A 13,627-nucleotide genomic window follows, 5' to 3' on the forward strand; every position below is an offset into this window, starting at 1 on the left:
TGCCCAAAGTGGAAATAAATATCCCAAGGAGATGTCTAAGTTTCGCTGTTCGACATGTTTCTCCCTTCCTCCTGGGTGCTCCTTGGATAATGACGGAGGAATGAGAAGGCCTCAGTGGACTCTCTCCCAGGAGCTGCTGGGGTTGCTGTGCTGGCTCCCAACACGCCCTTTTGTCCCCTCCACTAGGTCCCCCTCCAGCGGGGCCACCCAGGAGGGACCTCAGCACTGGCTCAGTGCTCGCTGGGGCCTGCTGGCTCCGGAGGATCAGCTTCCTCATCCGGGGCAGCTGTGGGAGGTGAGGGGATGGTGGTGAGAGTGTGGAGGCTGTGGGGGTCCACAGGGGGGACAAGGGTCAGTGACTCCACACTCAGTGTGTCAGTTGAGTCCTCACAGAGCAGGGAGATGGTGGGCTGCAGCGTAGGGGTGAGGCTGGGGGGCAGGGTGGCTGTTTCTGCCTCTGGGTTCCTCCCCAGGCTCTTGCTGGGCGTGGGGTCTGCTTCCGTTTCGTGGACGACCATTAACTGGTCGGGAAGGTAAGGCTGAGGCTGCTCCGGAGTCTTGGGGTGATCTGGGTGGAGGGAGAGAAAACACAGATGTACTTAGCTCTTGGCACTCTGCTCACACGGGCATCTGTCTTGAAAGGAGTCCTGTCCTGTGTCCGTCCTCGGGGGGATCCGGGTGGAAGGTGACTAGTGTTGGGGGCCCGGTGTGTCTCTTCCAAGTGCTTCTTGGAGGGAGAGGCCGGCAGATCCAGTCGGACCGAGGGGCCTAGGGTTACGCTGACTTGTGATAAGGGAAGATTTAGGGGCTTGGGCAAGATCTGCAAGCAGGTTATGAAAACACAGCTCCTGGGTGTAGAGAAAGGCCTGGCAGGCTTTCGGGGCGGGGGGTGTAGGTGAGGGTGATGGAATCTTGTCTTCCCAACATGCTGATAAACACAGGCTTAGGGAAGAAACAGGCCCTGTGGTCGCCTAACTTTAGGTCATTTCCAGAGTCTAAATTTGGTGCATCGACCCAAAAGGGAACCCGCCGCAATTTTAAAAAAGGAATTCTGGAGAACTCTTCAGCTTGCAAACCAAAACAAAGCCTAGGGCTGTGGTTTGCCTCTCCTTTCTCTAAGTGCTGAGTTTGCACACGGAAAGGGGTTGGGATTACCCAGGGTCACGGCTATCCTGCACTTCCCCATGGGACCACGTGGGGAAGGCAGGCCAGCCTCCACCTGAGGCGGCTAGTTTCAGACTGGCAGTTTCTTGTCTAGATGATTTTCAGAGTCCTTGGTGAGATGACGCAGGTCGCTGATTTGCTTTCCAGTGGCGAGTCTCCCTGGGTGGAATCTCCAGATGGGACTGAGTTCATTGTGAAAAACATCTTCTGAGATGAGATCCCAGGTGCAGTGAATTCAAAACCCTTCTAAGAGGGTGGTGGGCAGCCCGCTTGGAAAGCAAAGTCTCCTTTGTACAGGTCATCCCGGACCAAAGGTGCTGACTACACTGTGTTGGGTAGTTTGGAAACACTTGAGGTCTTGGGAATAATGGCAGATTTGTTTTTTGGTTGTTATTATTCAAGGTGGTCCTAGTTAGGTGAGTAGATTTCATTTCTGTTTTTTTTCTAAAGTGAAGCCAAAACAAAACTGCAAACTGAACACACAGCAAAATAAAGGGGGAACCAGGAGCACAGTACAAGCAAACAGCAGTGAGAGGAATAGGAAGGAGAGGAAAAGAATCCCCCCCACGGAGAAAAGGCTGAGCCTCCCTAGGAACACACCGAGTGTCTGCCTCCCAGATTCCAGCAAGACGAGGTGTAGCAAGTTCCAGTTCTTCTTAAGAACCATATCTCCCCCAGAGAGAAAGAAGGTCTAGAGAAAACCAGTGTGCTGAGCCTGGGTCTGCCTCATTTAGGAAGGGGCCACTAGGTGCTGTGGGCAGTAGTGGACCAAGGGACTTCAGGTGTGACTCAGTATGACTTGGCATTCTGGTTTCTCTGAATCGTAGCCCGCTTGTTCAGTTCAGTAAGGTGGTCTTCAGTAAGGAGAGCAGGTTGTGGGAGGCGAACGGGTTTCAGAAATGCTCAGGGTCACATTCGGACCCAGCATAGCCTGCTGATTGTATGACAGTGTGGGCCTCTCCAGGTTCACGTCCCGTAAGTGTGTGCAGATGTACAAACGGTGACATGGATGTGTAAGCACGGAGGTCCGGCTGCCCACAGAGCAGCTTGGAGATGACTGACTCTCCAAAGGATGCTGCCATGCCTTCAGAGAGCCGAGTGCAAAGCATTTCCCTTATATTGCCTCCAAACATCAGTGGGGGAATCTGTGTGTGTGCGGGGTGAACAGTCAAAAAAGCGGGTCAGTGCCTTCTCCCTGCCCTTTGCTGGAGTTTCTTGGTGATGAGAAAAATTAAGGATGTGGGAGGGTTGTAATCAAATATATTTTAAAAACAGATAAATCAACAATCCCACAAATACAAAAAGGGTTTCTTCTTCAGGAAAAAACACCCAACAATCTTCACAAGAAACATCAGCTCTATTCTCTTTAAAATAGCTCTTTTGCTATAAATTTTCTCTTACCCATCACCTTCAATATTGTCCCCATTAAAAACAAAAACTAAGAACTGCTTCCTGAAGGTGGTTTAGGACCTCATCCATGACAGGTTTTCATGGGGGGATTCCCTGGAGATGTTTCTGACCAAGTGCTAAGTTGAGAGGACCCTCTTGCTGGGATTTGGTGCTTGGAGGCCACACATTGGGGTCTGCTTCAGGAAATCAGGCATCTGGAGCAAATTCCAGATTCCTGGTATGGGAGCGAGGAAGTGAGCAAGCTGAAGGGGACAGTCTAGTTTTCTCTGCAAAAGGACAGGCTCCCCATGGCTCCAGCTTGGGCTGACGAATGAGGCAGGGGTCTCCCACATCCCCGGAGCAGTTAGCCCCCTGTAGCTTTGGATCAGGGTAAGCGGGAGTGACAAATTCCAGTAAAGATCTGGATTTGGAAGGCGCAGGTTGGGAGGAAGAAGGAGGCAGGCTGAGGAAAGGCCAGGAGACACAGCACAGTTAGTCTGAGGGTGAAGCATAAGAAGGAAACAGCGTGAAACTCAAAGGCAGGCAAAAGGCTCCCAGCTGACAAGCTGACTGCCAGGTGGGAGAGGACAAGTAGCCCAGGAAGAGGTAGCAGCCGTGTTCCTGACTGAGGCTGGGTGGCGGCCCTCAAGCCCAGTGGCCTCTGTTGGCCAGCTACTGGGAGCACTGGATATAAAAGGGACACCAAGAAGCACTGAGGTGGGAGATAACCTAGGCCGTGAGTGTTCCCCTTAAGTTGGAGGTAGACCAGGGAATAAAAGAAAAAAGGAGAAAGAAACCATTTATACAAAGTCCTAATGACCAAGCCCTGGAGCATATCTGGGGTTCTGGGATGCTGAGACTGTTGCAGGGGGCAGGGGGCAGAGGGCCTGATGCAATGGCCAGGAAGGGAGGAAGGGGCTGGGGGCTCAGGCGAATGGGGGTGGGTGGGCCCCCTCCTGACCGCAGGCTGTAGAGTGTGGGGTGCCGGGACTCTTGGTGGCTCGCGGGGGGAGACCTGCCTGAGGCGCCGTGGCCGCTGCCGCTCGAAGCACTAAACCCAGTGGCCGCCGTGGCTGTCGGCCTCCGACAGGCTGAACACACGCCGGCGTCCTTTCCTGACACTCCTGACTAGAGGAAAACACAGCGACAGGTCACAGAAATCCTTTAACAATGGGACAGGGGGAAGGACACAGAGTGGCCTGACGAGAGTGTGGGGGGGTGGCAGGCTGAGGACCCCCGTGTGTGCTCCTGACCACAGCCCAGGACGAGGCAAAGTCAGGATGCCTGTGAACCAGGCAGGACGGTGTGCAGGTACCGCCTCGCCAAGGGACAGATATAAGGGCTCAGTCCTGTTGGGCTGGGAAGGTCCGGGACCACATGCAGCATCTGGTCTTGGCTAGAACACATCTGCCCGTCAGTTTTTGACGGGCATCAGCAGCGAAGAAATGAAATCCTGACACGGCTGCGAGGGAGGGTAGTGTGGGCATACCAGCTGAGTGGAACAGCAGATCTTTGACCTCATGGTTCCCTGTGTCACCCAGTCACAGAGCCCTGGAGTTCTGGGAAAACCTCCCCTGACCCCGGCCCAAGAGACTGTGGTAGACTCTGGAAACCAAGGCTGAGTCCCAAGGAGAAGGCCTGTGCCCGGGGCCAGCAGCCAAGTGGGTTCCCAACTGGGGAGCAAAAAGGTCCCGGGCATCTCCACGGAAATGAAGGTGCCCTCTTCCCGAGACAAACTTTAGAGAAGAACCAAGTCTGGATGACCAGGGAAGAGAGGAAAGACTTCTTAATGGACGTTGTCCTAGGATGGTCATGTCTGGGAGACACTAAGCACTCCTGATTGTGGCCCAGCCTGAGGGGGACCCTGCGCTGAGTGGTGCCTGGAATAGGTGAAGATGAGCCAACAGAGCAGCAGAGAAAAACCTGCCAGAGACAATGCAGGAGACCACCAGGAACCAAGCTCTCGTTCCTTTCTTTCCACCTCGGCTTTTTCCATAGAATCCTGGGGGAAATGCCTGAGATCCATGTGGATCACAGTTGAACGTGCCTCCAAAGGAAACCTGGGAACCAACTCTGTGCTGAATCTCACAAGACGTTTTCTTATCAGAATCTCACCAAGAAGGCGTGTGCACGAATGGGATGTGTGTACGTGAGTGAGCGTGCGTGTGTACAGCAGTGACCTCCAGAAACATCAGAGCGTATTCCCACTGGTCCCGAGTTTGGCTTAAAACTGGGTCCCTTTTCTCTTTCTGGCTATGTGTTAGCTGCAATCTCAGCTTCTCAAAACCATGGAATGTTTAAGGAAAAAAAAAATAAAAAAGGACTGACTTCAGCTCTGTAATTTTCTCCCCAAAGATCAAGTGGGGGTCACCTGGGTTCCTCACTTAGCATGAGAGGGCAGAGCCGGGGACCCCGGACACTCGCATGGTGCAGAGGGTCCAGCCCCCCTAAAATGTACCCATGCAGCCCACTGCCTCCTCTCTGCCCCTGAAGGACCCCTAGCACTTTCTCTAAAGGGCAGTGGGGGCTAACACCGGACAGTGAAGTGTCCAGGGGCAGAGCGCTAGGCGGCCAATGAATTTTCCCAGCTCTTTTGGGACAGCACGTATCCCTGGTAGAGAATTCAGCTTTGACCCTTATGTCTAGCCCCGGTGTCTCTGAAGCCCCAGTTTTCAGGCTGCTGCTTGCTGAAGCTGCTCTTGAGAGCACCCACAACCATCTAGCCTGAGAAAGAACCACTCCTAGCAGAGGGTCCTGAACCCAGAAGGGTAGAACCCACAGGGAGATCCCAGGGAGCAGGGGAAGGGACACAGCTGTCCTCACAATGACTCCGGGCTCTGGCCTTGTGGACTCAAAGGCTGGCATCCCTGAGAAGTATGTGACCAGTGGGCCTCCCTGTCCCGCCGTGCTGGCTCCATGCTCCTTCCAGGGATCGATAGCTGGCTGCCCCTTGTGCCCATGTCCCTTTCCCAGTGGAGCAGGACCGGCTCACTGGCTGCCCCTCAGCAGTTATTCTGGTGACTGCAGAGTCAGGCGGGCAGATGTGCCAGAGGCATACAAAATGGGGACAGCACATTATGCTGGTCTCCTCGGGGCACACGTGCTCGGGCCCTGGGGCTGCCTATACCCCTAGCAGCTGGGGAAGTGTGCCAGTTCCGAGATGAAAAAACCTGCAGAGAGAGTGGTGGGGTTGCAGTCGAGTTCCGTGACCTGCCCCAATACACAGGCTTGGATAATGGGGAGAACAGCGTGTGGCCGACGGGGTCACTTAGCTGCTGGCTCACAAGGGAAGAACAGCATTCTCGGTTACAACGGGAAGGGGCTTGTCATCACGATGTAACGGTGTGGGGGGTGTGTGTTCAGGTGCATAGACACAGGTGCAGACACAGACACGGACAGGCAGAACGGAGTGACACTGATATACCAGCACAGAGCCCTGCAGGTCCCCGGGGTGGACAGAGACCAGCTCAGAGCGACAGGTCTGTTCTTAGATTCTGGAGAAACCTGTATTTCCCAGGGAGCAGCCGGGGCATGCCAGCGGCCTTGATGAGAGGTGGGCGGCTGGGTCTGGGACAGGGGTGGGGTGGGAGAGGGTGACCCTGTTGCTGCAGGGCACAGATGCCCACGGACAGGAGAGACCAGGCAGGCTTAACCCTTTGTGGGCAATGCAAAGACTGAGTGTCTGGACAAGACTGAGTGTGGGCATCAGAGAGGCCTCAGCTTCCCCAGGCTTGGCCAACACCTGGTGGTCAGGGACACGGGGGTATAGCCTGGGGCCACCTCACATCTCTCAGGAACATGCTGCCTTGGCCAGCTGGGTACTGGGTCTGCATTTTGGAGCCAAGTAGTTCAATAAACAAGTCTGGGGTCTTTGCTGGTGGGCTCCACGCGGGTGGCAGCGGAGCACCCAGTAGGGACTGTTCACATCTCCAGGTGGACCTTGGGCACCCCCTCTCGCTGCCAGATATGCACCTTTATACATTAACGAAGGGGTTGGTGGCATCCCAACCATACCAGGACAGAGCTATGAGAGGGTGGCCGGGTGTGGGCCTGTCCCAGGGAGCCGGACAGCCCCAACACTTAGGAGGAAGCTGGTATGTTACACCAGGAGGATTGGCTGGGCCACAGTTCAGATGACTGTGCTTATGAGAACCCCTTCTCCCTGTGACCCGAAACCGTGAGAGGTGGTAGTGGGGCGGGTGTACACTCTCAGCTCTGTGGTCAGTGGGACTTGTTCAGGGAGCAGCCTAATGTAGGAGCTGAGACAGACACCGCACAGGGTGATGTCTTTCAGTTCCTGTCAGTGGTCAGAGAGGAGCGAGTGGTTATGTGCCCCCACCCACCCTCCCAACCGCATACTGATTTTTTCCTACCCGGGAAGACGCGGCCAGTACCTGATGGGCTCTGGGCCGCGGAGGGTGTGGACGACAAGCTGGCACTGGCTGAATCACAGTGGCTGCTGCTGCTGCTCGGGCTTCCGCTGGTGGACGGCGGGGACGGGGAGGACACGGGGGGTGAGCTGTGCTGGTTTATGCACTGAGCCACCGCGAAACCTGCAAGAGAAAGCATGACATGACCACAGAGGGCAGGGAAAGGGGACACCCCATTCCCTAACTCTGTCCACCTCAGTCAGGACTGAGGGCTTCTGGAAACTGCACCCACCCCTCCCTGGAAGCCAGGTCTGCTCCACACAAGAAGGTAAGATGGGAATGAGGCAGGAGCACCACATTCCTTGGTGACTGAACCCGGGGTCTTCACTAATGTGCCAGCATTCTGCCCAAGAAGCCTCCCAGTCCCCAGTAGGAGAGGGAGCCCCAGAGACTGACTACCCTCAGTCCACTGAGGTCAGGAGCAGCAGAAACAAACACTCTGGCGAGAAGTTAGCAAGCAGAGAGCCGTGCATAGCTGCAGTGTGCTCTGGATTGGAACTGAGACACTGTGATCTCAGAGCCTTTCAGCACAGGGAGCCAGGGGGCCCCATGCTGCAAAGTCACAGACCTGGGTGAAACCTGGCTTCCAGGGAAGACTCTACAATGACTTACCGGTTGTCACGTTTCTCTGTGTCTTAGTTTCCCTAACTAGGAGCTGGGGTATTGGCTCAATTCAGAACGATTAGGAAGATTCATAGAGAGAACAGAGCACAGAGGTCTGGGGAGAGCGCTGTAGATAGTGGGCTGCCTCTTGATGATCAAATGAAGCCACTTGGCAGCCCAGTAGCCCCTTCAATGGACCATGGTTTTCTACAACTCTGATTCCTGCTCTTCTTACAGATTTTTTATTCTTTCTGAAAGGGGCTTGGCTTTTAGAAAGCCGAGCACGTGAAAACGTATAACAGGAAAGACTATGCATTGGCAGTTCTGGGTGAACTGAGTCCCCATGTGTACACAGAACCGCACCAATGTGTTTTCAGAGCTGTGGTCTTGTGGAAGCGAATGCTCAGCTCTGTCTTCCGAGGTGCATCTGGGTGAGTTCAAACTATCAACCTTTTAGCTAGTTAGTTAACAGTCGGCACGCCTCAGGGACTCCTCATTCTTAAAAGTTGGCAGATCTGTGCAACTATTGGCCTCTCTCTCTCCTTGTACAGAGGAAAGAAGAGTGATGAAAACTGAAGACACATGGAATCAATCAGTTGAATGGAACAACGGAACAAGTAAACATTAGTCTCCAATATGCCGAGACCAGAAGAACTAGATGGTGCCCAGCTCCTACTGCCTGCTCTGAAAGAGATAATATCAGAAGGTCCCCGACAGAGTGGGAGAAGACACAGAACAAAATTCAAAATTATAAAAGAGACTGGAGGATCCAAAGACCATGGCCTTTGGTCACCCTGCAGGTCTGGAACTGGACTTGATCTCATGGCTGTTTGTCAGGCAACTGGTAAATATGTGTGGTGAGATGGTGGTGGAGGGGCAACAGCTCACCATGAAATGGTCAATCATTCAAGATGGAAAGGGCAACATTTATCTAAGAACAAAGTTCAAAGGGTTGGGTTGGAGGGTGGGCTGGAAGGAAACAAGCATCACAGGGAGGAAGGCAGGTAACTACTGCTGCACAGAGATGAAATGAAGTGGAGGATTTGCTGATAGATCTGCTCTGCGAACCCTCACTCAATTCACAAATAAAATTTTAAATGAGTTACGCTGTGGGTTCTGTTTGTATCTCTCGCCAGGCCCTCCTGGTTTGGGGGATTACGTAAGAAAGAAGTGCTGACTCCAGTATGTCGGGTCATTTCTGGACCCCACCTTCCCCTTCTGTGGAATCCACAACGTGCTAGCTGAGGTTGGCCAATCCAGAGACAAAGCAGAATTACTGTACTTTGACGTTGGTAGGAGGAGGCATTCGGCAATGTCTTATGCATGTGTGGGGCATGAAGATTATCTATGACAAACATCTCCAGCCAATCCAAACAATGATAAGGAAGAGTCCCACAGAACCTGTTTTATAGTTGTTTACTTCTAAATCACTTCAAGCGGCAAACCCCCAGGTTTACAAGCTACTTTCATGCCTAAAAAACCAATAATAGCCCCTCACAAACCCAGACGTCAAGATGGCTCTTCCAGGGTCACCTACTCACCACGAATAGAGGGACCCAGAGAGGCTGGGACAAAGTCCGTATGATATCTTTTCTGTTCCTGACAAGGGCCCCAACCCCAATTAGTAAAGGGCATGCTTGTCACCAAGATGGTCACCAGTCCCTTAAGACACATGCCTTCCCTGGCACTCGAACCCTGGTTTACTACCCAGAAGACAGTTGGGATGGGACCTGTGGTGGCTGACGAGGTGAAACTGCAGTGCTAAAAGGATGCTACAGTTTCTTCAACGTGGGGAGTGGATTCGAGTCACGACATACATCAGCTAGTAAAGACTTGGAGCGCTTCACCGCCTCCGAAAGCAGAACAGAACACGGCCTAGCTGAGCAGAGGTGACAAAACCAATCTTGCCTTTGCCTGCTGATGCAGGAAGCCTCCTCCACACCCACCTCCTTTCCCACTTGCCTCGCCCCATCCTCAGGACCCTCTGCAATTTCAAAGACGAGGTAGCTCCATCTTGGGGTCAGAGGGTTGGGGTGACCCTGGGAGAACTTAAAGCTATGGCTTGAGTGCCCGACCTTGTTCCTACTTTAGCTGGCAGGGCAGCTCCTGATGGGCCAGCTTTGGCAGAGATGCCAGGGGCTTTCTGGAAGCAGGTCAAACATACATGGGCGGCCAACTCCTTGTAAACACAGAGACCAGGCATACAGATCATGGGGCAAACAGGCCTCCTGGAGATCTTCGGCAGCAGATAAGATTCTGAGCTCCATCTGGGTATATCTCAAGAACAGTCTGAAGACAGCGCCTTTCCCTGCCATCTACTTAGCTCCACCTCTAGGAGGCGCTGTGCGAGGATCAGGTCCTGAACTATAAGAAGGCCAAAGCACTGGAATACATGAAGACAGACTATATGTCCAACAACTAGGGAAAGGCCAAAGAGTGCTGCTGTCAAAAAGGCTGGTACAGGCACTGGTCTCTGAGTAGAGCAGGAGAAATGTCCTACAAAGATGTTTAGCTCTGTTGTACAATATTACCATGACTTTCACAGTTGTACCCAGACTCCTCGAGGCATTAAGAGAGCTGGGACTCTTTCTTTCTTTCTTTCACCTTTCTTTCCTTCACCTGCAGCTACTGAATCTAGCAGCGAGGCCATGTGAGCTAGAAATGGCAACAATATGTGGTTCTTTCAGGAACGTTCCTTGAAAGGAATTGGGGTGCACCTTCCTCTATTATTCTTCCTGGAATATACATGTGATCACCGGAACTCCAGCAGCTATCTTGGACCATGAGGATGAAGCACATACTGGCGATGGCGAAGCATTGAGCATTATGCAGCTCGGGTCATTGCTGCCTTTGTGGAGTCCCTGACTAGGATTTCATTACTAGAAAGGGTAATCCTTTTGGGTGTTTTCTTTACTCTGCTGTTGAACCTAATCTTGACTGGTACAGTGCTGAATGCAATACATTGTCTGATTTCATGAATGCTGTTTCCATGGGCACTAACTACAGACCTAAGTGAAATGAAACTCTTGGCAACGTCTTTTCTCCATGTATCAGGATGTTTGCTGGTTTTGTTTGGCTCTGAGCTTCCCCGGAGCTACAAGACCTACAAGACAGCGGCTGCAGGTGATGCAACAATTCACACAAAGGTTTCTGTGCTACCGACCCTTCTGGGGCATGGGGGATGGGCCAGGAAGGAAAAGTTCTCTGGCTGGAGCGGGAGTCTTACTCTGGAACAGTTACACCATACAAAAGTGCATTCCAAGGTTGTTTCCCTAAACCTCTGAACTCCAATTTGTACAGCAGAACCTGTGAAAGTCGGAGCCTGTGGAAGACGGAAACCTGCCAGAACGGGACAACAAGAACACTTCCCGCTGATGGAGAACGACACACCTTTGACGGGGTAAAGTGTCACCGCATCAAAGGTGGAACTTGCGAGACTGGGAAGAATGAGACTGTCCCTTCAGGCTCCGGCTCTTCCAGGTATCACGGTGAGATGAAAATGGAGCCTCTCTGGAGGGCCTGGGGCGGGGAGGGCACAGCGTCATGCCCACGGTGGTTTCCCCTTGGTCTGAGAAACTTCTCTGGCCTGACTATCACAGACATGGCAAGTGGACACCTAAAAGACGAGCCCAGTGGACTGCACACTCGAGTGCCTACCAGGGCCAGGCAGGTGATCTATGTGAATTTGGAGGAGGGTCAAAGGTAAAAAAGGTGAAGCTGTCTGTTAGGTGCCATCAAGTCAATAACAACTCACAGTGACCCTATCGTACACGTAGCAGAACAAAAAGCAGACGGTCCTCCCAATTGCCGTTGACTTTCCTTTGCTTGATAGAAACGAGTGTCCACAGACTGCTGTCTTCTACAGGGGAAGCAGCAGTGTGAGGCAGTGACTCGTGGTGTGTGGGACTTTGGCCTTTGTCAAGGGGGGTGCTGGGGGAGCTGGTAGTGTGGCTCCCTAGCTTCGCTGCTCCTGACTGCTGTCGTCTGAGACAAGGGACTTTAGTGGGCAGAGCAGGCTGGCACCGGAATGTATATTCATTTTTTTTAAAGAAGCAGGCAACCCCACACAAGCCAAATAGAGCCCGACCTGTGCTCTGGGTCTCCATTTCCAGGCCCAAAGTGTCATGTGTCCAGCCACCTTGCCCAGACTCCTGAGATGCGTGAATCTCAGACAGGCTTCAAAGAAGGCCAGTTCTCCAGAGAGCTCTTTCAAGGAAAAGCTCTGTAATTTGGAAGGGAGAGCGGTCTGTTGTAACCAAACACCAATATGTACGAGGGGACTGCAAAATGGGTGTGGAAAAACCCCTTCTTCTCAGTCCATTATTCCACAAACTTTTTGAGGCAACCTCCTAATTCTGTTTGTTCCTGAATGGAAAACATAACATAAAATGAGGGGGCTTGGGGGCGGTAGGGCAACTGCTTCTGAAGCAGCAGCCTCCAACAGTGGACAGCCTTGGACATGGCCGAGGCCGGTGGGAAGCAGGGCCCTGAGCTAGCCTGTTATTAGCAAATTCATTCTGCGGCTGCAGCTCAGGTTTCTGACGATTACACGGCATTCATATTTTCTCACCAGCCCTAGAGATGCCGGGAAACAGTAAAAAATCAATCGGCCTGTGACCTCGTGCACAGAACCGAAGGCGGCAAATGCGACCGTGGCCTTGTTGCTGCCGCGCCGGCTCCTGCCTTGGCTCTGCCCTTTCACCTCGGGGAGGGGGGAGCCAGGAGGGGCTGGAGGGCTTAAAGCACTGCAGGTGCTCACACTGGAGTCTCATCCTGTGTGGGACACCCCTCACTCACCCAGCCAGATGAGAGCAGAGCTGAGAGTGGGTACCACGAAGCGGGGGTATGTGTGTTGGGGGTGATGGGTAACGAAGGCACCTTCTAAAGCTGGGTGCAAGAGCCCACATTGTCCACAACCATGCAAAGAGCGTATGGTGGAGGGCGCTGTGCAGCTGGGTTCAGATTGAAACCCAACGATGGTACACCCATGACGGGCCAGGCCTGGGTGCCAGCCCCAGGGCTCTTCCTCCGAATCCTCACAGAAAATGGAGGGAAGTATTCCTATAGTCATTACCCTGCTGACCAGCAGGGCCCTTGTGGGGCCTCCAGCAGCCACACCCTCCCTGTTAGGAGCGGGCTCACATACCTGCATGGAGCCCTTCCTTCCCACCCCCTTTGGTACACCTCACACACCACCGTGTGTACAACTGCTGCTCGGGGTATTTAAGGGCGTGCTAGGGCTGCCCCTCCCTAGACCCTCTCAGTACCACTCAACTGCCCGCTGGGAAGGCCATGGGACAGGGCTTAGAAGGAGACCCCCAGGTCTCACCTGGGGGGACCCCCTGGATCACTGACTGGCCGCACCTCCAAATGTGTAAAGACTTTAATTTCTGGTTGCTTCCAAATGAGTAACATGTCCAACAGACAAAACAAACTGGGCATTTGTAGAATCATTTAGCCTAGAGCTTTATCCGGGGACAAGTCTCTTGGATATTTTAAGACTATACTTGAAAACCTGCAGAAAAGAAGAAATTGGCTTTTAGTAGCTTGCGATCGCTCCCAACTGTGCCCTTAGAGGTGTGCCCCCACAGGACAGAGAAAGGTCTAAATGTAGATGTGGCCTTTGCTGCTGGGGGCACCTGGGCTATGCGAGTGTTGGGGAACCCCCCACAGGCTGTACCTTGCTGTGCTCATCTGTGCTGGTGTCCTAGCTGGCGCCAGGCACAAGCATCTCACTGGGGTGGAGGGGTGAGGTGTGTGTGTGTATGTGTGTGTGTAGGGGGACAGGCGAGTTCCAGGTCCTGGACAGACCCGATTGCTGAGACTCTCTTACGGTGGACAGGCCATGGGTTCGATTCCTAAGGGCCGGTCCCCTGCCTTGCCCAGCCCTTTCCCTCTTCTGATGGCATTACCGTCTGGACATTAGTGAGACAAGAGCTCCAAAACAGTCTCTCAGCAAAGGGACGAGGAAGCCCACTGGCCACCACCTCGTCTGCCTCTCTATCGAGGCCGGAAACAGGGCTGAAAGAGCAGCAAGAGGG

The 13,627-nt window shown here is 53.3% G+C and overlaps 1 protein-coding gene across 1 annotated transcript in view; it reads right to left on the reverse strand.

Annotated features, from left to right (window-relative positions):
- Positions 1-230: 230 nt before the first annotated feature.
- The window catches only part of CLEC16A (C-type lectin domain family 16, member A), a 239,663-nt gene continuing 226,266 nt past the window's right edge, over positions 231-13,627 (reverse strand). The window contains exons 23-24 of the mRNA XM_006867243.1: positions 6,948-7,106; positions 231-568 (exon numbers count right to left, since the gene is read on the reverse strand). Coding sequence (XP_006867305.1) covers positions 231-568; positions 6,948-7,106 — 497 coding nt within the window. The remainder of the gene's footprint in view (positions 569-6,947; positions 7,107-13,627) is intronic.

The sequence above is a fragment of the Chrysochloris asiatica genome, unplaced genomic scaffold (genome assembly GCF_000296735.1).
Source record: "Chrysochloris asiatica unplaced genomic scaffold, ChrAsi1.0 scaffold00102, whole genome shotgun sequence".
NCBI classification, from domain to species: Eukaryota; Metazoa; Chordata; class Mammalia; order Afrosoricida; family Chrysochloridae; genus Chrysochloris; species Chrysochloris asiatica.